General features: G+C 39.4%; 2 protein-coding genes across 2 annotated transcripts; one reads left to right on the top strand and one right to left on the bottom strand.

Annotated features, from left to right (window-relative positions):
- Window positions 1–100: 100 nt before the first annotated feature.
- Window positions 101–9,451, top strand: dclre1a (DNA cross-link repair 1A (PSO2 homolog, S. cerevisiae)). Its single transcript, XM_063482002.1, has 9 exons — window positions 101–770; window positions 1,674–3,035; window positions 3,125–3,258; window positions 4,622–4,740; window positions 5,450–5,593; window positions 5,749–5,894; window positions 6,751–6,905; window positions 7,701–7,842; window positions 8,913–9,451. The coding sequence occupies exons 1-9, from the start codon at window positions 344–346 to the stop codon at window positions 9,077–9,079; spliced, it is 2,796 nt and encodes a 931-aa protein (XP_063338072.1). The 5' UTR covers window positions 101–343; the 3' UTR covers window positions 9,080–9,451.
- A 3,414-nt stretch (window positions 9,452–12,865) lies between these two features.
- On the bottom strand, window positions 12,866–20,261 carry LOC134633502 (pleckstrin homology domain-containing family S member 1-like). The gene is made up of 13 exons (XM_063482331.1): window positions 20,252–20,261; window positions 19,798–19,895; window positions 19,585–19,703; window positions 19,205–19,339; window positions 18,385–18,460; window positions 18,252–18,281; window positions 17,737–17,808; window positions 17,240–17,295; window positions 16,869–16,997; window positions 15,091–15,189; window positions 14,008–14,100; window positions 13,074–13,209; window positions 12,866–12,952 (listed from the first exon to the last, which is right to left on the bottom strand). Exons 1-13 carry the CDS (start codon window positions 20,259–20,261, stop codon window positions 12,866–12,868), a joined length of 1,140 nt encoding a protein of 379 aa, XP_063338401.1.
- Between the last annotated feature and the right edge of the window lie 1,742 nt (window positions 20,262–22,003).

Raw genomic sequence — 22,003 nt, 5'->3', positions numbered from 1 at the left:
ATCAAACAATTGGTTAATTTAATCGTTTAAAACGTGTAGAAAGTGTTGTTGTCCCTTTCTAGTTGTTTTTACTCTATTCATTGTAGCATAGTGGCGGTAAGTCCTGCTGCTGACATGTTAGTAAACGGTGTGTCAAGAAGGAAAATTTCTCCATTTAGTTGTTAAATAGTTAGGTTCAACGGTTTATCAGTAACAAATATCCGCAGTGTATTATATAATATATAAGGAAGTTGTCAGTAGCCTTAACTTGCTGTGATCGCGGAATGTTACCAAACACCAGTCCTTGTGTAATAACAAGGGTTTCGAGGTAACGTCGGGCACGTTACGCTTTATTTTGCTCCAAATGTCACAGAAGGAAAATGAAAATGACATCTGGGACTATAAACCTCTTGGCAAGAAAAAGAAGAGGCATGAATCGCCGTCTAAAAACACTAAAAGAAAATGCACGTTCAGGAAATCCTCCAAGAAAGACGCATCTTCTCTCTCAATCAAGCCACAAGACAGGAACGCAAAAGCCAAAGCGGCAGAAAGTGGAGTCAGTGCTACAGCTGGAATAACAGACGACTGTAACTTAAGCTTAAATGCACAGGAGCTCAACTCAAATAAATCTCCCGCAAAAGAAACAAATGAAAGTGGCAGTGCTGCAGCCGAGTGCCCATCCGCTGAAGACTTCTGCCCCATCTGTCAGATGCCATTCTTCATTTTGGTTGTGCAGTCCCAAAGATGGCACGTGGCTGAATGTATTGACACCCCAAGGGAAACGTGCACAGGTACAGACATCCATACTCATCATACATCTTAAAGTTACACTTGATACCAAATCGCAGCTTCAGATAAACCTAATGTCATTCACAGCAGCCATTGAGGTCCATAATAATCCAAACCATCTCAGCTTTTCCTCGATCCCAGTGAATGAATGTTCACAGGTGATGCTGTGATCTGCAGTGAGAATAGGTAGCAGCCTGGAGAGGCAGAAAGAAAATGGAAGCAGGTTGGAGACAAAGATAGAGAGGCAAGGCTGATATGTTTTGGGCATAGTGGGATGGGGATAATTGATATAATGGACAAAGGATTCTGTCCAATGTATCCATTGCCAGGGAAAATGAAAAGTGCAAGACCACAGAGAAGATTAATGGATGTAGTCAAGGAGGACATGCAGAGTAGTGTGACAGAAGGGGAAGCTCGGGATAGGGATGGAGGTTAATCTCCTGTGGCGACTCCCAAAAAGGAACAGCTGGAAGAAGATATGGCATACAGACATATCTATGATAATTCAAACTTTTAAGAAAAAAATTAAATAAGAGGACCAGAAGTCCACAGGATAAAGAAGTCTCCTCTAACAAAAGTTCCTTCATTTCCCATAATGCATTGTGATGGTATCCTTCATGCTTGTTGGATGGTAGAAAGGATTCCTATTCCTTATGACATGAAAGCTTCTACATAGCCTAACAGCTCAAAGGATTAAAAGAAATGTGCATTGACAGTGTAGCACTGATTCTATGCACTTAGCTCAGTTGTGTTTATCTCGAACAGCAGGCTGATAAGATACATTTATAGTATATATCATCAGTTTAGTTTAATTTAGAGTAGCGTAGTTGGTAAAGTGCTAAATATCATCCCCTTGTAACCCTACTCTAACGAGTGCAGGCACTGTTTTTTATCTGTTCATACAGAATGTCCAGATGGTCTTCAGTGCTCCTCCACCATTCCGAACCATTACAAGAAATTCAACCACACACTTCTGGCCCACAGTCGAGCCAGCAGCGGCACAGCCCTCCTCAGTCTGTCCCAACAGGCTGAGACCAGCCTGGATTGTTTTCCAGGGCTGATCAAAAATCAGGCGTCTATTTTAGAGACTTCACAGCAAGGGACTCTAACTCCTTCTGCATTATCCAGTCCTAGCTCCTCACCTCACCAATGTCACACCAGAACACCTCAGTCAAAACTTACAAATGGCCTTCTGCTCCTGCGTTCTCCTGGACCAGAGGATTTTAAGAAAAAGAAAGGCTGGTCATCATCTATTAAAAGCCAAAACTCTGTCACTGCTTCTCAAGAAAGTAATAAAGAGGACTTATCCATCCCTGTCATGGAAAATAGTGGACAGCAGGCTAGTGAAGATTTACACAAAAGTGAGGATTCTTTGGAAAATGATGACATGATATCCTACTCTCCTCTTTCTGCGTTCCCTGCAGAGACTGAAATCAATACTACAGAGTGTAGAAAATCTCTTTTTAATGATAGTGCAATTCAAAATGAGCATGAAGACTCGATGAGGCTGTTCAGTGACAGCTTCTCCAGTGAAGATGAGCTCCTCACTGACTTTATAAACAGCAATTCAGAAGCCAACAATGTGCAAGGAAAGAAACTGCCTTCTACAAACACCCAGCTGGGTGCAGTTTCCTCATTAGCACCCACTAATCAGTTAGCTGCTGAAAACAGAGCTGCTTCCTCAGGTGGAAAAGAAGCTTCTGAAATCAGTAAGACTAGTATTCAGTCTCCACAGAGTATTGTCTTAGAGCGTCTGAGAGACACTCTTCTGAGCTCAGATAACTCACACTCCCAAAACTCAAACAGCATTATTCAAACAGAGCAACCAGCTTCTCTTCAAGTGCCTTCATCCCAAACTTCCATTGTCCAACGATCTCAAGCCATGCCCCCTCAGAAGGGCCACAGCAAAGCCGGTCAGGTCTCCGGTCTCAAACAAACTGACATCGGGGTGTTTTTTGGCCTCAAACCGCTGAAGGAAAAGGAGAAAGGAGCAGAGAGTGGACCAAATGACCTCAACGCTTCGTCTACTCCAACGGCTGGGAAGAGCTCGGGACAGAGACGGCAAAGAAAAGACCGGCAGAGAAAAAATAAAGCTGACACACCTGCCGATACGCCACAGGCCACAGAAACCATTAACCCATCAGTAGATGGACAGGGAGAAGTCTGGGGGAGGGGTGGGACCACAGGGAAGAGGAGGTGGAGGAACAGAGTCAATGCTGATGGAGAAGTACAGCTGCCCCGTTGCCCTTTCTATAAGAAAATCCCAGGTTAGTAAGCAAATGTACATTTCTTCTTGCTGTGTAAATTTAAACATTAATTATTAAATTTGTAATCTTATGCAAAAAACTTTCCCCAGGCACAAAGTTTGCCATTGATGCCTTTAGATATGGACAGATCGAGGGCATCACAGCCTACTTCCTTACTCACTTCCACTCAGACCACTACGGAGGCTTGACCAAGACTTCCACTGTTCCCATCTACTGCAACAGAGTAAGTCAATCTGTAGTTTTGATGAAATAATTTACTTAGTTTTGTTTTTATTTGGTACTGGAACACCGAGTGCCAGGGACAGTTCACCCTTAAATCACATTTACATGTTCTCTCACCACCCTGATTGTCTGTGAGGTACCCAGCTATGAAAATATTGGATGTAGAGATGTCTGTCTTCTCATGAATATATCCTTGCTTATTTTGTGCAGGATTTAGATGATTGAGGTTGCACAATCTGTGTTTTGAAATCAGAATCAAGTACTCCACTATGATTTATTATATGCATTGATTTGCATAAGACAGTTGCTGTTTTTCTATGATACAAAACAGTCAGGGTGATGGATATTATCCCTGCTTTGAGTCCACTGTTGAAACTATATCCAACACCATCTCAGCAAAAGGCTGACATTTTGTCAGTTTATGTATTTCTCCTTCAGTGGTATGAAAGCGATTCACTTATTTGAAAATGATATAACCCCCCCACCACCACCACCCCTCTCTGCCGCCAGAAATCCTATTTACTTTCAACTCATTAAAAAGCTTCCTCACTTCCACAGAATTCATAGAGGAAGTACTTGATCCATTTGTTATCTCTCTGCACTGCTTTGACTCACATTAATGGAAAAAGCGGCTTGCGTTTGGCAGCTATGAATACCAATATTCAAATGGCTCTGATCACAGTTGAGTCAATTAAAATTCGAAGACCTTTGTGGGAGTTTTTTCTTCTTTTGGACACAGTAATACAACATTTGATGTGCAGTAAAATAAGTTTATCTGGGGCCCAGTAGTTTGCCATCCCCTTTGTTGTTACTGTGAAAAAGCTACATCAGTTAAGGTGTGTTAAATGTAAAGAATTATCTAAATAAACTGAAGTTTGCAGTTAAACAAGTGTAAAATCTTTAGCTCAGACTTTGTTGCTTATTTTTGGTTCAAATAGCTACGACTTAACAATATATATTATCAGGTATGATATGAGGCATGAACTTGAAATAATATAAAAGTCAAGAGACTAGAGATGTTGGGAGTTCTTCTATCAAGTGGGTCAGGTTTATCACAGTGGTGTGTGTGTTTTCTGGGGATTAGGCTAAAAACAGACTTATAAGTACTTATTGGGACTCCGTTTGCTAGGCCACAGACTTTGAGCGTGGGCGCCAGGTGGATCACAGCCCAGAAAAGTTTGATCATAATCACAGAGGGTAATTAGAAAGTAGATTGTGTAAATAAGATTTCAAGGCCAGGGTTTGGGAGGCGGGGGGGTGAATTACTCTGCAGACAGTTGCATGAATATCTGAGATTGTTTGAAACATGATCAACACTGTAAACTGCAAAGATTTGTTCACTCTCAGCTGTGTCTCCTGATTAGATTACAGGGAACCTGGTGAAGAGCAAACTGAGGGTGGCCGAGCAGTACGTCCACATCCTCCCCATGGATACTGAAGTCACTGTGGAGGGGGTCCGGGTCATCCTCCTAGACGCTAACCAGTGAGTCATCTGTGACATCAGCAGGGATCAGTACTGGTGACGCTGTTTTGTGACACATGAGAGCTTCTTTGTCACGCTGCTGATTTCATGCTGATCAGATTCAGCTGGTTTATTACCAGAAGGTTGATTTTCTGTCTTTGAGATTTAAATACTGTTTTAGATTTGCAGCAGAGGTTAATGGGCTCTTCTTTCGCTGACGTGCTGCCTCTCCACCAGCATGCGTTAAAACTTGACCTGGTATTTTCCCATATGATCTTTCTAAAAGCGAGAGAAATGGCTCTGAAAACACTGTGTGCAAAGGAGAAGGACACAATGAGTCACTTATAACATATGCACCGCTATTAGCAGACTACAAAAACATGCATTTATGCATTCGGGAGCAGATACAAAAGTTTCTACCGTAGCCACTTTCTTTATATTAAAATTTTCATAAAAGGATAAATTGAGGCACTTTGAATTATATTCAGACACCACCAAGCTAATAGCCTATTCATTATGTCACTGGGGATACTGGCAGATGTTTTTTAAAGTTTGTAATAATTCTTTTGAATGTAGAACACATCTTTTACAGTTGTGCTACTTAGTTTCTACTTAATGACTCTATTTACTCCTCGTAATATTTCCCTGGAGAGTTAAATGAATTTCTCACAATGAAAACTTGCTAAATTTGATTAAAACCTCTCTTTTGTATCCTTGTCTGTTCTTTCAGTTGTCCAGGTGCTGCCATGCTGCTGTTCTTCTTGCCCGATGGACAGACGGTCCTTCACACCGGAGACTTCAGAGCTGACCCCTCAATGGAGACCTACCCTGAGCTACTCAGTTGCAGGGTACAGACACTCTATTTGGATACCACGTAAGTACCCCTCAGTTTCATAATTTTCACTTGTTGCTATAAGTAGCAACTCCCGGTAAAGACGACCGCTTTCTTTCTCTCTGATTTTGGTAAACTGAGCACAACTCCAGCAGTGAAACTCAGATTTTTCAGTGTGACCTCTTATATCTCTCTAGCTACTGCAGCCCTGAGTACACCTTCCCCAGGCAGCAAGAGGTCATCAACTTTGCAGCCAGCACTGCATTTGAATTGGTGACACTCAACCCACGTACTCTTGTGGTGTGTGGGTCGTACTCGGTGGGGAAAGAGAAGGTCTTTTTGGGTACGTGTTTTGGAGGAGAGTTTATGCTCACACTTTAGATTTTTTTTTCAAGCTGTATGGTGCATTTTTTACTACTTCAAAAATCAGAATGTCAGTTAAGATATAATCGGATATCTCGGCATGAGAGACATGGCTGACCCAAATGTATAAATACAGAAAGAAATATGTTTTCTATCCACCTCTTAGTAACAGTAGTTATACTTAAAATAAATATGAAGATGGGTTTTCTAAATACTGCTTGATTTTATTCTGAGAATACACAAAGCAAAATAGTTTCTAAACCTAATAGTAGGATAGTTTTCCCCCTGTAGTTTTCTGTCTGTGGCTGACCTGTCCTATTAGAAGTTCATCTGACATTTCTTCTATATTGAAATAGGAGCATCATTGTTTAAAAAATGGAGCCCTTCACAGTGCATTGTTTTCAAGTGGAGGCAAACCGTTCCCTTGTGATACATGGACGATAGTTTGAACCACTTTAGTACAATGAAAAACTGAAAAAACAGTGTTTCACTGACAGAAGGGGAAACTGCATGCATTCATGCTTTAATCACAGCTGCTTCAACAAGCGCTGCATGAAGTGGAGACAAAAGCAGACGGCTAATTTAATTGACTGTAGCACTTTACTCATCCCTTTTGTCCTTCTGTTATTCCACAAAAGCATTTTGTACACTTATAGCAAACACTTTACAGGGCAGGGAGTGCCATATTTAGTCAGTCAGTTGTTTTCTGTTTTGTTTTTTTAATAAAGGCCTGTTGAGTTTGAAGAGTTTGTTTCAGTAATGCTGGCGAAAACTAAAATCCACTGTTTTCCTGCAGTTTTCATTCTCACACAGACCTCGTTCTGCTTCATTTGCAGCGCTGGCAGAGGTTCTGGGGTCTAAAGTTTGCCTCTCTAGAGACAAGTACAACACCATGTGCTGTCTGGAGTCGGAGCAAATCAAAGGGCGTCTAACCACCGACTGGAAGGCAGCCCAGGTCCACGTGCTGCCCATGATGCAGCTGTCCTTCAGAGTAGGTGCATTTTTCATGACTTATTTTCCCAAAGTCCCACCATTCTTAATATTTTAAGTTCATATTATAAAACAAAGAGCAGATTTACAATGCACGTTTTAATTATGGCATGTGAGCCACATTAGCAACACACATTAAGTCCAAATGTGAACACCAGCAGCAACAAAATGGTCAGAAAATCGTCATGTTTATGTAGAAAACACATCTTTCTTGGAGAAGTGGTGTTTAAATATTACCACAGGTAGGTCACAGAGGTGAGAATAGATGTAGCTTTTCATATCTGCTTTATTCTCCTTAATGAGCAATGTTCGGAGGAGCTCCTATCACAAGGTAAAGAGACACTAAAATACATGCGTGAGATTAAACTACAGCATTGTGAGTTTATACAAAGACTGGTGGGAAACAACTTCCTTTTGGTGACTTTTAGAGAAGAAAACAAAGAAGCAAAGTGGTTGTGATAGATAAAGCATTGAGAGAACTTGATAGCATCTTCAGAGTATGACCGGTTTTGCAGAAATTAGCAACACTGTAATCAAATTATTATATTTATAAATGTTGCTTATTTGAGTTAAAAGTACTCGAGCGCAATACACAGTTTATTTGTGAAATGATCAGGAATGACGAGAAAATGCACAGATTTCTTCTAGATAAGCTAACGCAGCCTTTAAGACATGTGGACCAGTCATGCATATTGTTCTTACTCCACCAGGCCCATGCTGAGGCAGGAAAACCCCCGACAATGCAGCTCTTTTAAGATGTCCTTTTCCCCCCTCCCTTTTTACCTTCTCTTTCCAGAAACTGCAGGATCACCTGGCACGCTTTTCTCGTCAGTATGATCAGCTGGTGGCCTTCAAGCCTACCGGCTGGACCTTCAGTCAGCAGATAGAATCAGTGGAAGACATTCAGCCTCAGAAAAGCGGCAACATCACCATATATGGTATGCACAAAGCCTTTTTTTTTTTTTTTTTTTTTTTTCTAGTTTTTGGAAAGGAAAAAGAAGTGTCATGCATAAGAGTATTATCCCACAACAAAATTTGAGTGTTGTTAATATTGTTGTATTTAGCCTACAGCTCCCTCTTTTGGTAAAGCCTAAAACAAGTCTTATAGAATCACAATAGACCATGGCTTGGTTTCAGACTGCTCTGGCTTGGTGGCAACAGGATGCATAACGTCAGTGTCCTGGGATCCTGGATCTCCTCTGTGGACAACACTAACACTTCCTAGTCTAGCATTAAACCCCAGTTCTAAATTTGGGCCATGACTTGATTTTTCAATTGCAGATTTAGCCAGTTTTTCTTCCCAACCCCCGTTTCATGTTCTGAATAGATCCATCAGAAGCATCAGCCATCTGGCTCGTAACCTCCAATCACCAGCTAGAGGCTTCTGGGGTGCATACTCACATATATTTTCTTCCTTCTCAGCAGTTTGTGTGTCACTCAGGCGGAAGCCAATTTGCACTCTCCCTCTCTCTCTCTCTGCCTTGTTTATCTCCTCCTTGCTCTTCCCTGCCATATGCTGCCATTTGCTGCAAATGTTCTCTGCATGTGGAAACGGACTGACTTTATCCATGAATAGGCTTATTTTCCCCCTTTTTCTAGCTAGACCTGTTTAAAGCAGAGGAGCACATACAATTTGTGAAGGGCTAAAATGTGGATAAACACGAGGCATCTGCTTTCTGCATTGGTTCCAAGCTAGGTTTTTATTTTGTGTATGAACTGAAAACTGAATAATTTTGCCTTGTCCCTTAGAGGGGAACAGTCTGAGCCTGTGGACGTCTTTATTGAGCATCTGGTCCAGCTTTCAAAGCTTTGCCCTTTTGCTTGCCTGATGGACTTCCCTGTGTGTTTAACATCTGTCTCCAGCGTTGTTTACTGCATGCCAGTTTCCCTCTGAATTGACTAAACTCTAAAAATTTCCCAAAGGAGAAGTAAAACTTTCAAATTAGCTAATTGCTTTTTAAAGAGCTGTGGGTTTATGATAATATCAACCCATCTGTATGTCTGACAGGTATCCCCTATAGTGAACACAGCAGCTTTCTTGAGTTGAAGCGGTTTGTCCAGTGGCTCCAGCCCCTCAAGATCATCCCTACAGTCAACAATGGCAGCTGGGCCAACAGGAAGGCTATGGAGAAGTGTTTCAGTGAGTGGCTCATGGAAGTTAAGAATAAACGGTGACTTATTTTCCAGTTTACAACAGGTCTCAGTGACCAATTTGCTGCCTGTTGGTGCTAAAGGAACACCCTAATAGTATGCGATACTTGAAGCGTTGTATGGACTGGTTTATTTTAACACTATTTGTTTGATTAACTTTACATTTAAATTTAGAGGAAGCGGTTGTGATTTTTAGACCTGAATTAGAAAAACTCTGGAAGTTGTGTTATATGAACCTGACATGATTCATGTATTAAACTTACAATTGGACCAGGGTCATCCAGACTCTTTTACCATTTCATTCATTTGATATGCTGCAGGTGCTGCTCTGAAACTGTGCAATTTTTTTTTTTTTTATTGTGATTTTTTTTTTTTTTTGTACATGATCAAAGTTTTATGCTGAAGAAATAAATATTTTAAAATAACATTGCTACCTTGTTTTTATTTCTTTGTAACAATACCACTTTATAAACTTTTCTCTCTAATCGCTCTATATTTAATAATATTTGATATTTCTATTGCCTTTTTTTAACAGTCCATTTTATTACTTTCTTTTATCTACATAAAAGCACCTAGAAGAGCACACCAAAGCTTATGGGTTTATAAGATATATTATGACTCTAAGTATTATATTGATAATGGTTGTTTTGTTAGGCTAATTTGCTAACTTTTCATGGTCAGTTTGGAAGGTTGCAGTCAACATGTAGGTATTCACTGCTGAATCTTATGTTGTGATTCATACTGATGAACCTCTGCAGCCCCATACAGTGTGTTGGGAGGGAATGTCAGGTGAGTGTGAGGCTTTGGAAACTTAAAACTTGTTTTTAAGTCTTCTGTCAAGTTTTTTCAGGAGTTTATCTCTGGGTCAGCAGACATACAGTACGGAGATGGTTTTTGATTATTTTTTTGTTCGTCCTTAAGTTAAACCATCTGTCTTGTCATGTGTTAAGGTGTTTCGGGGTGTGTGTGACATCACATTTTGGGTTGTCTAGACCAAAATACTAAATTTTGCTCTACAAGGGCCTGATATCCACTTACAAGGACATTATACTGCCACTGTTCCATCAAAATTTAAAACGAATATCCTCATACGTGGCTCTCATTTTTGTTAGGAACAAAAATCGGGTAAAAAAAAACAAACATCTGGTGATTCTTTGTTTTTACATTCATCGGGACCCAATATGCCCAAATATCAAAGAGAAATTAAAAATGCATGCCGTGGAAGAGTTCGGGTCTTAGGAGGTTAATCTAGGAATTTGGTTTCCACATCACCTCTTTGCATAAAAGCACTCAGAAGAGCTGCTTGGAATATTAATTCACAGCTATTAAATTTAACCACTTATGTTAGTTTTTGGCAAAAAAAAAAAAATATATATATATATATATATCTATATATAGATGGATGTCTATATATAGATATATATATACATATTAGGCATTTCATTCCCTGTTCCTCTTCCCTCTCATTTTATTTCATGTGTTATGCTATGGAAATATCAAATCATACAGTTACATGGCAGTAACTCCATTCATTTAGACCGTGTAGACATGGTGGAGATGACCTGCTGAAGTTCAAACTGAGAAGAAAGGTGATTTAAGTAACATTCAAACCTCGAGGCAGATGGGCTACAGCAGCAGAAGACCTCACCAGCGACATCTTCTGTTAGATAACAGGAAACTGAAGAAACAGCTTAACCATGCTCACCAAAACTGGACAACCAGAGATTAGAAAAATATTACCTGGTCTGATGAGTCTCAATTTCTGCTGCCACATTCAAACAGTAGAGTCAGTATTTTGCGTAAAAAAAATGAAAGAATGAATCGATTCTGAACAAACTGGTTTGCAGCAGTTCAAGGGAACAGGCCTTGCAGATAGAGTCCATTTAATGCTGGATCTTCACCTGGAATGGGACTGGTTATTTGGCACAATACAAAAAAGATTACAACAAAGTACAGTTCCTACAAAGTAAAGTGTGCAAGTGTCCTCAGTTATTTGAGTCACTAATACATGTCTCAAAACAGCACAAATAGGTGAAACATAGCCTGCGGTGCAACACGATTCTGTCTACATATCAATGTTCCCCAAGGTGCTGAGGACATCACCTAATGGTCTCTTCATTGTTCATTTCCTGCTTGCTTTGACTTACTATCAAGGAATCCTTGCGTTTAAAAAAAAAAAAAAAAAGCCAAATAGAAAAAATTAATGTATGCCAGCATTTTATTTGTGTTATTTTATTTGTGCAATCATGTAATCACTGCATACATAAAAAGATTCTCTGTGTCATGGTCTGGGTGTGTGGCTGTAAAATTCCGCTGAAGGTCTGGGCCTCCCTGGTATCCACCTCCACCAATGGGCAGGGCCTACAGCCTCCCTCACCTGGAGCTGATTGAGGCAATTAGGTTGGAGATTTAAGCTGCTTGCTGACACTACTTCCTCACCAGTTTGTCAACAATCCTATGTTGGTAACCAGGCCTCATGCTTCATGGCTATGATTCTCAAGTGCTTTACTAACCTTGCAGTCTTGTGTTCTAGTTGCTCCTGGAAATTCCATCACACTGAATAACTTATCCTGGAAATCTGGCTAACCCGCCTGCTTTCAGAATCATCTCCTTGCCTCACCTGCCTGCCCTCCTGCCCTTACACTACCACGGGACCTTCACCGCTCAGGTGGACACACACCACCAAACCCACCTGGACCGCACCACCTCTCCTTCAACGTTTCCATCTCTCACCTGCACAGTAAGATGAAGATTTCCATAGCTTCCACCCTCTCCAGAACTCCTCATTGGCTACCGCTTTAACACTGCTCTCCTCTCTTCCAGTGCGTACCTAATCACCAGTCAGCTGTCGTTGCTTTCTTGGACCTGTCCCCTTGCTTTATCCCTCTCTCCTAGCAAAGACCCCCACCCCTCATGTGTCAAGCCTTAAGTCAAGTGCCATTGTAAACATCATCCTTGTGCTAGCTAATAAAACTTTGTTAAACCCTTTCCTCAGCCTCCGCTTTGGGTTCTCTGCACGTGGGTTTGATTTTGGTACTCGGCCTCCGGCTGTTTTGTGACACTCTGCTCTCAATCACCAGGCTTCAGTGGTTACAAGGTAAACCAGAGATTTATCAGCATTCCTTGGTGATAGCATTCACATTAGATATCTGGCTTTCCTAAGCCGCAGGAATATAATACTTTAAATGCACACGTGTATATTTTCAGAATACATAAAATATATAACTTTGTCAAAAAGAACTCAACCGTAACTTTTTAGGTTAAATCTGTTAGCTGGTGCTTCCGGTGATCTTACAATAGCAAACACACAATTGGGTAGGTTATGTTAGGAAAAAGTACTTGAAGACATTAGAATAGGCTCAATATTTACTGTCATCTACATATTTACACCATTTCTTCACAACATGTACAATTTAATATCTTGCAGACACTGACATCAGCCTGGGAACATTACAAAAGGCACCGTTAACGCGACGAGGAAATATTTTTCTGCCTAATGTCTGCCTTTTGTTTTCTTCTTTGGTAACTTTTGACAATAGGCCTCTTATCTGCAGTTAATTAAACAAGCACTAAAACATACACTGAGTACTTGTCCAAAAGAAGATCACATCTATCTGGGTCACAAATATGGTTTATGCAAGGTGCAAAATCATTTTCATCCTTCATTTGTTGAGTAAACTGGTGACAGATTTAAAAACAAAACCAAAAAAACAAAAGCAAGGGAAGGGAAAATACTATCAGCTACTGTAAGTGGTCAGCACAGGTCATATAAACACATGCTGGCTTGTAGAAGAAGGAAATTTCTCCTTTCTAATTAGCATTTTGCCAATCAGTGCAGGTGAAGTTTGGCAGGTGCAGCTGCTGGTTTCCAGGTTGACGCAGGAGGGTCACTTTCACCTGAAAGCAGATTTGCTTTTCAGATAGACTGAATGCATGCATGAATTAACACATCTATATCATGGACTCTGATAATCTGTTAGTGCGTTGTCATTTGGTTGGTTGCAAGTTATGAGCATACCTCATTCTTGAGTGACTTGCTGATAAACGTGGTGAACTCCTCCACAGTGCTGACCTGCAGGTCATTAACTGCCAGAATCTGGTCGCCTTTGTGGAACAGACACACGGTCTGTGGCTGTCCCGTCCACCCAGACACACTGACACACATACACAAAGAGAGGTTTGAGTTTTCCAAGCACTCTGTAGCTTCTGGTTCTTCTATTTAGCATACCGCAGAAAAAGAAGGTTTTCACAGGACTGTATACATTCCTTTAAAAATGTAAGTTTATGCTTACTGCTTCCATGGGCATTTCATTTCATTTCATTAGAGGCCAGGTGCTTATAATCATATGCACTTGATCATCAGCAAGTCTGAGCATGTCTATGAAAGCGGTTTTGGCAGTTTTCATGAGGATTTGTGTGTTAACGCAATGCCTCAGTCTTCTAAGGAGTGGATGTCCAAGCAAATTCACTCCAAGAAATTACAAAAAATACAAGATCTGAGACTCTACAGGTCTCAGTTAGCATGTTAAATGTTGGATGAACAGATGAGACCGCCGCTATGCACAGTGGCATGCAAAATATCAGCACAAACATATCAGAGAAAAGCAATTAAACTGACATAAGAAATAGCCTGATAAATTCAAACATGCCATGAATAAACAATATTAAGCCTCGTCAGCTAAAAGCGCAAGTAAGGACAAACAGTCCAACTGTGGCCAGCTTTGCCACTGATACACAGGATTAAACGAAACCCGATCAACAGACCTGAGTAAATATGACACAAATGTCTGAGATTTTTGTGTTTCCATAAATATTAATGAGTTGGAAAGCATTTGACACTACATCTTCCATTTAGACAAGGCTTCTCAGTTATCTGACTCAAAGCAGTCCTATGTGAATACATTTTCAGTTTGAGGATTGTTGGATTTCATCCTGATTTTTGATAAACCCACCTGGGCTTCCTATCCACCTCTGTTAGGGTCAGGTGATTTTTAAGGTCTGCCTGGTTCACCACAATATCCCGCTCTTCTGTGCTGTGGTCAGAGCTTGAAAGAAAGACAAAAGACAACAACATCCACTGTTCAATCAAATCTTTAAAGGTATGACTCAAATCAGCCCAAACTGGGTGATCTTTCATGCTTTAATATCACATTTATACCTTGATTTTCCATTTACTTCAGTTAGTGTGCACTGTCTTCTGAAATACATGTCTTTCACATCAATCTCTCTGTCAATACTTGAAAGAAAATTAAAAGACAACAAAAGCTTTATTAGGGAGTGTTATATCTTGTATCCGTAAGAGAAATACATCTAAATCTAAAGCTAAAGCTAATCATCCAGCTACTTTTCCTCACAACTTGAATAGTATTTATATTATTGTACCCATTAACTGTACTAATTTTCCCAAAAAAACATTATGAAAAATACACAGTTTGAATCAAATTAGTTAACAATAAGTGAAATGAGGGGAAGATCACAACCTGTGAACAACAAAAGCAAAGGGGAAGCACACAGACTAAATACAGGCCAGGAAGAGAAGGGGAAGTAAGACAAAGGCATTAACAGGTCAAAGAGTGTCGGAAAAACCCAGCAACCCGTATTAGAAAAAAAGCATTCAGCATAAACCGTGATGTCACTGAAATAGAGACATGGGACATGCATAGACATGAAGACACAAAAGAAAACAATAACAGGTAAGACTCTTACGCAAAAGAAAAGACCATTCACTCAGTGAAGCAGCGTTCTTGTGGAAATCTCCAGAAACCACGCCAACCAGTCTAACATGTCAGCATTCAATTCTGGTTAAGTCAGACTGTGGTGACAACTTTTTTTGTGGGGCTTTTGTAAAGATTACATAGCTGCCTCTGACTTTTATATGACAGACATTGCTATAGTTGGGTTTTAAAATGCTACCATGTCCATGTGTCAAGTAAAGCCACTTATCCCTAATACAGGTTAACACCTACTGGCGCATTGTGTTTGCTTATTATGAAAGTGAATTAAAAAAAAAAAAAAAACTTCCTGTCTAATCTCACCTCTCATTGGAGTTTTCATCAGGTGAATCCAATAGTTCAACAGGGGACATGGCACCACGGTCACTAGAGCAGCTGCTTAAATCTGTAGACCAGCGTTTACTGTATAGCATAGGGAAAAAAAACACCAGATATTAGTAAATGTGTAGTCTGGCTGCATACACTTTGCATGCATACAACAACAGTCATTGGCACTGTATTGCAAGTCTGGAATGGACAGACATCCACATTTACCCCCATGATAGTGTCTTTTGCAGTTACTCAAAAAAGAGGACCAAATGTGTCATAAAAGCAGCATGGACGAGGCAAAACATTCAAAAAGGCAAAATGTAGAAGCAGTGGGGGAAGGGGTTTTTATGCCACACTGTAGAGAGAGGGAGTAGAGAAGCAATTTTTCAGTGTTGCAGCACACCAGTTAGCCACATTGGTGTGAAATGGAAGAATTACTACACAGGTCAGTATCACAGAAATTTTAGTAAGACAAGCAGCAGCAGGAGGTAATGGCTAAAAAACTGGAATAGGCAAGAAACACCGGTCTGTTGCGTGGGAAGGTCACACTGAATGGTTAAAACTAAATCTAGGACTCCACCTCAGATTGACGCACTTAACATTTTTAGTTCCTTCTAGCCTCGCTGCACAAAGAACATCATTGTTAAACAGAAAAGCATGAATGCAAGAAAGAAACAGTTTGTCGTCAGTGCTTTAAATATAGGATGATGAAACCTTGTATTGTTTGATGGGATTCCTTTTTATTTATTAAGAAAGACATCATGAAGAGTGAGTGATTTGCAGTATAGGAATTAAAGGGAACCCAATCCTCTGCAAAAAGCATAAAACATTTGTACAGGACAAAATTCAGTTTAACTGAATTCTATCTGTACAGTGCAAAATAACAATAAGAGTCACCTCAAGGCGCTTTATACTGTAAGGTAAAGACTAAAATAAAATACAAGGAAACCGCTACGGTCAAATGACTCGCCTATAAGGAAGCACTGGGTGACAGTGGGAAGAAAAAACTCCTTTTTAACAGAAGAAATCTGTTGTGATCGGCTGTGGGTGAAGGAAGGAAGACAGAACAAAAGAGACACTTTACCAGGAAAGCTACCTGAGCTGACCTTTTCACAATGTTTTTATTGTACGCAAGCCAAGAGGCTTTTACATAAGAAGCAAAATGACTTAAAAAAAATTAATTTGTGTAAATAATCTATAACAGACATCAACAGTAGACAATGCACACAAGTAAGTTTAGTTTAAAAGCGCCTTTGGATTCAGGTACAGATAACACAGATTATTTTAAACTGTTTCACCCAATCTGAGAGATATATGATTGATATGTTTAGCTTATATATAGGCCTTTTTCAGTTGTGCCATAACACACATTCATAGCCTAACTGTAAATGAATCAGTAAAGATGTTCAGTCCAAGTGTAGAGGCAGAGTGCGAGTTGAGACACAACTTCTTTCCCAAGATAAGAAGATATGTTTCATGTCGTCAAGCACATTTGTTGCTAAACTGGCTCTGAAACGCTGCCTTTTATAAATTCTTGCCTCTTCCTGGAGTGTAAACAGTTCCGTGTGTTAAAAATAAGTCTGGCTGTTGTCAAGGTGTTTGTGCCCGTGGCACCACAGTTACCTGTGATTATTATTTTTGGTATGTAGGGTGCTCACAACACATGTCACGAAGGGCTCTGGGGAACTTATAGAGAAGACTGAAGTAAACAAGCCAAACAGAGATAGGACCGTAAGCATTAAGAGAAACTGCATTAACTGCGTGAGAGCTACCTGTTGTCGTCAGCATCTGGCTCCTCAGCAAACGGGGGCAGCGGGGACAACTGTGTCTTCATTTTGTCAAAGGTCTGAGTGACAGTCCTCATCAGCGTGCTTTTATTAACGTCCTCAACTTCATGGTCCCTAGAGGCATTTGGCACGGTTACATTTTCAGCAACCATAAGCAGTTAGCTATCATTATCATTGTCATTATCTTGAAAAATTCTGTATGCTTACTCTGGCTGAGCTGATTCTTCAATATATCTAAAGCCACTCATTGTTTCATATCTAAATGAGAACAAACATTATGAAATGTAGTACTCACCAACGCTGAAGAAAGTTTTAAAGAAATCTGTATGACAATGGAAACATTAATTAATACTTACAATGCTTCCACACTGTTGCGTCGTTTCCCACTTGTTGGTCCATCTTTATTCACATTCTGTATATAATTAAAAAAAGAAAAAAGAAATTGGTTTTACTAAAAGTCTTAGTCACTGTACTTTTGATCAAAGATGTGATTCATCATTTGTCACATATGCTACGAAACTGTTTATCTCTAGGTTTTGTGCTGCGTTTTTTCAAACCTGGACCTTGGAAAACTCTAACATGAACATATTCTATTTGTCATTTTATAGAGAAAACACATGATTGATCAGGCCAAAGAATTAGCAATGAAAATAATTTTTAATCCCAGTTGTACTTTTTGTGGTCTTGGAACTTCATAGATTGGTTCCACAGGCTCAGATGCGCGTCTTTTAGAATCCGCTTGCTCCTGTTGAGTAAGATGCAAAGCAATAATGCATACAGTCAAGTCTAATTCTCAAATGGAGAGAGGTAATTTTGTTTACTATCTACGAAAAGTCAAGTGAAGATGTTGCACCTCGGGTTTTTCAGTGACATTCTCCAAAGCGTTTGAGGACGGATCAGACATCGACCGGATTTTTGGGAATCCCTGACAAGTAAAAACACACACGCACACGTTCAAACATTTCCATTGTCCTGACAAGACAAACCCCATAAAAATATTTTATGAAATTGAGAAGCATGGATTGGAAGAACAAAGAAAATTGCAGAAAGAAAAAAAAATTAGGATATAATTTAGTGTTTGGATTTCTCAATTAGTATCACACTGACAGTATACACTGGTTTTGAAAGCATGAGCCAAATCAACACAGGGCTTTTGGTGACTAACCTTTTCAGCCTCTGCGAAAGAATTCTTTTTTCTGATGAGTGGTTTTGAAATTACCTGGAAAAAAGAGATTTTTTGTTGTTATTTTTGTCATAGAAGGAGGCACTGTATATTGTAATAATGTATTTTTTAAAAAATGTCAAAGCTTTCCTCAGATGCTGTGCATGTGTTGAGTAGATATCGCCAAGTAGATTTTGAGTATTTACCTCAATCGTTGCCTGCTTATAAGGGAACTCCTATAGGAGCAGGATGGTCCAAGTCAGTGACACAAGAAGCAAACACTGCATATAATTAAATTTTATTTATTATTTTTATGAAGAAAAAAAAGGTTAAATGTACCCCTGAAGAGGAGATTTTATGAGGTCGGCTTTTCATTGCATCAAACAGGTCAGAGAACCAGCCATCCACATCGTCGCTGGAAGAATAAAGGACACCAATGAAGGTCTTTTTAGGCTCCACAAATACAACTACTGGGTTTAATTTAAAATTCAATACCAAAACTAAACGCAGAGTGGAAATAATAACAATTTAGTAAAAAGGGGCAATTTAGTTTGAGCAAAGCCGTCACCAGATGATAAATGTTACTAAACCAGAAAGCAGCATTATGGTGTCTTTTTGATTGTTCAAACCTCCTAAAATAGTAATAGGGTGTGAAGGGCAGGGGGGAGGTGAGAAAGTGTAATTGAAAGCCTGTTGTCTTGGTTTTGCCATTGCTGACTTTCAAATTAATGCAGTTTACTTTTACAGGAACATATTATGGACACCCCCCCCCCCCCCCCCCCCCCCCAAAAAAAAAAACAACAAAAAAAACAATATAAACCAATCTCTTTTGAAAAAGTTACACCCATTAAAGTTGGCTGCTTTTATCCACACTTCAGATGAGTCAGACATTTTTATAACAAAATGACTGTAGTTTATTTTGAAAAGCATTTATGATTCCTTATGTTTTTGTTTTTGTTTTTAATTCTGTATTCTGGGGGTCCATACACACAACAGCAGTCAGTACTTGGGCACAACAGACAAAAGAAACACATGACAATCTGCACTGGGGTTTGCCTAGAACTTTTACAGGACAGTGTAATAAAATGCACGAATGATAAATTGGGATATAGAAAATGCATGCCAGCTTTATGTAGCCTATAAAGCCCAGCTGACTGACCTGTTCTCCCCGACAAGGAAGTAGTCCCGTTCCGTAGACTTGATGAAGAGCACACAGGAAGGGGAGCATTTAAAGCTTTTCTGGATCCAGTTCCATTTTGGATGATGCTGCGGACTCACATGCAACACTGAGACCCTGATGGAGGATTGAAAAAAGTTAAACCCTCAAAAGCAGAGCTGCCCTATTTGCATCGCGCCATTTGAAATTCTAGAAACATGTATGTACATGAAATTGTATTTTTAGATTTGGTATTTTAAAAGTTCAACACACATTTAAGCTGGTGAAAGAATATGCTGGAAAACAAAGGAGTATGCTGGTTTACATTCTCAAAGAACTTAATGGCTTAAGGTGAGCTTTTAAAGTGTTATGCAAGAACTTACTGTGATAAGTCTATTTCTCCAGCTGGCTTGTCCTTTTCCTCTCTTCTTTTGAAGTACTTGAGCTGATATTCTGTGTCACTGAGCTTGAACAGGATAAAGAAACGTCTCTTCCATGCTTTCTGAAAAAAAAAAAGGTTAAACAATGTTTTGTACTTTTCACAAAGAACTGCAAATATAAGTACAATTACTGGATCACTGAGTGGGTTATATTACCTCTGTTGTCATCAATCTTAGAGGAGGAGACTTATGCAGGTATCCAGCTCTTACTTCTGTCACTGCTTTGGGAGGTCCATAGAACAAACTGCCTCCAACTGAGGGCAACAAAAAGGCTGTTTAGTAGTTTTTTGCTTAAAGGTGACCTTAAAGGTTAGCCTTATTAACAAAAATCTGTATTTCCAGTTCTATGTTTGCATGTTCTTACATATTTTGCTGAATACCAGCAAAATATGTAAGAACTGAAAAGTTTTAATTCTGGCTAGCTGACGAAATCAGCTGTTAATAAATGTGTCAGATTTGTACATTCGATTCTGTCTTTGTCAGATTAACCTTCTGTGCTCATCTGCAAAAACAGGTTTTCTAATACACCATAAGCTCTGACAAAACACCAGCAAATACCAGCACCAAAAACAAAAACCACCCATCAAGTTTTCCAGATCTCATACAATACCTGGCTTCATTTTTACACCAAACCTTTGAAAAGATGAAGATGATAACATGAGAATGTATCACTCTCTGAAACTCAACCTTTCAAAAAAAAAATTAAAAAACTATCCTTATTATGCTCATTCCTCTATAAATGCACTACATAAAGTCAAAATCTATTCAAACACAAAGCTTATGTCAAGAAAAACATCGTTGAATTTAAACACTGAGAAAAAATGCCCATGTGCAAGCACACGAGGGAGGAAAGTGAGTCATTTACAATCAGCGAATTCAAAGTATGAACTCATAAAGAGCATTAACCTATCTCACTAACTTGCTGTTGAATGGACTTTAAACTATACAAAGACAGAAAAACTACTAATTGCAACACAAGTACAGCATAAGTATTCTTACCTGTGGAACAGCTGTTCACCTCGCTCTCTCTCTGGCAAGCTGCGCAACTGCTTAAGAAGCCAGGTCGTTTTTTATCTCTTACAGTGACCGGAAAAATCTAATATGAACTGGAATTTCTGGTTACTGGAGTGACAACTTCAAGTGCACCTTCTCGGAAGAGGCGATTCCAAGAAGATATGCTCAAAGCATTACAGCTATCTAAACAATGAGAGCTGCTGATTTTTCATATATGTTCAGCTCAGCATTTCAGATGTAAATGGTCTTTTTTTTTCTATTTTGCCAATACCCACAATTTTGTTTTCCCTAAATCCAGTTATCTTAAACATGATGCAAAATGCATAGTAGCCCTAACAGGTCACATTGATTAAGATTGATTAAGCTTTTAATTGTCACTTTTCCAGTGAAAAAGGACCCCTTCTGACCATACACACATGCAGAGCAACTTAAGAAAACAACACAGGATAGAAAAATGCAGCAAAACAGAGGTGGGTGGATCGATCCAATTATCGATAGTATCGTTACCAACACTAGAATTGGTATCGGATTGATACTAACACAACTGGATCGGTACTAGTTCAGTATGTAGCCCGCTGAACTGTGTTAATTATTTATTTGGAAAAAATAAATCTCAAACATGCACTATGAAAAATGTCCAAACCTTTTTGTGTGCTTTAAAAGGCAGAAAGCTTTACATTCCAGGCCTCCAGAAACTCAGTTTCAATACACAGGTAACAATCACAGTGATACGGTGGTGATTAAAATGTGTTCAGAATTTGCAAATTGAGAATTCATCCCATAAGTCATGGCACACTACTCTCCCTCAGTTAGCTGCCTGAATAACTTAAAATTATTGGCTCTGTATTTACTTGTTATTGGATCAATAACAAAATTTGTAGTGTGGCACAGCACTACTGTAAATGAGGGAAAGTGTGAATGTTGAATGTTTTTGTTGAAACTTCAGGTTATTTATTTCTGTATGATACTTCTTTATAATTACACAATAAGAACAAGTAGTCTGATGTCCTGTAATCATTAAGCTATAATCTGAAATCAAATAACACATTAAGTTTTTGTGCAAAGTGATACCACCCTGAATTTTACTGGGTATTGTATTGAAAAGGAAATCAGTGGTATGGCACACAAAACTAAAAAAAAAAGTGTTTTAGGTTGACATTAACAACAGTTGCAAACTTAACCCGTGTAACGTCCTCCCGATTGCCACACACCTGTTGTCCTCAGGGGTCAAAAATGACCCCATGACAACACAAGGGTTACCAAGGTAACAGTAAACGGCTAATAGCAAACATGTAGCTACTGTTACGGTTCTGGGTCATTTTGACCCAGCATTTTGAGTTCTTATGTT

Source organism: Pelmatolapia mariae, linkage group LG8 (genome assembly GCF_036321145.2).
Source record: "Pelmatolapia mariae isolate MD_Pm_ZW linkage group LG8, Pm_UMD_F_2, whole genome shotgun sequence".
NCBI lineage: Eukaryota > Metazoa > Chordata > Actinopteri > Cichliformes > Cichlidae > Pelmatolapia > Pelmatolapia mariae.
Note: the sequence above shows the minus strand (reverse complement) of the source record. Positions and strands in the feature narration are given on the sequence as shown.

Bases quoted from the DNA above. Each gene is read 5' to 3' on its own strand.
- dclre1a (XM_063482002.1), top strand. From the start codon at position 344: ATGTCACAGAAGGAAAATGAAAATGACATCTGGGACTATAAACCTCTT. The intron at 771-1,673 runs GTACAGACATCC...CTGTTCATACAG, and splicing joins CCCAAGGGAAACGTGCACAG to AATGTCCAGATGGTCTTCAG. The intron at 5,594-5,748 runs GTAAGTACCCCT...ATATCTCTCTAG, and splicing joins ACACTCTATTTGGATACCAC to CTACTGCAGCCCTGAGTACA.
- LOC134633502 (XM_063482331.1), bottom strand. The intron at 17,809-18,251 runs GTAAATACTCAA...TTTACTTGTCAG, and splicing joins ATAAGCAGGCAACGATTGAG to GGATTCCCAAAAATCCGGTC. The intron at 17,296-17,736 runs GTGCAACATCTT...AATTATATACAG, and splicing joins ATGTCACTGAAAAACCCGAG to AATGTGAATAAAGATGGACC.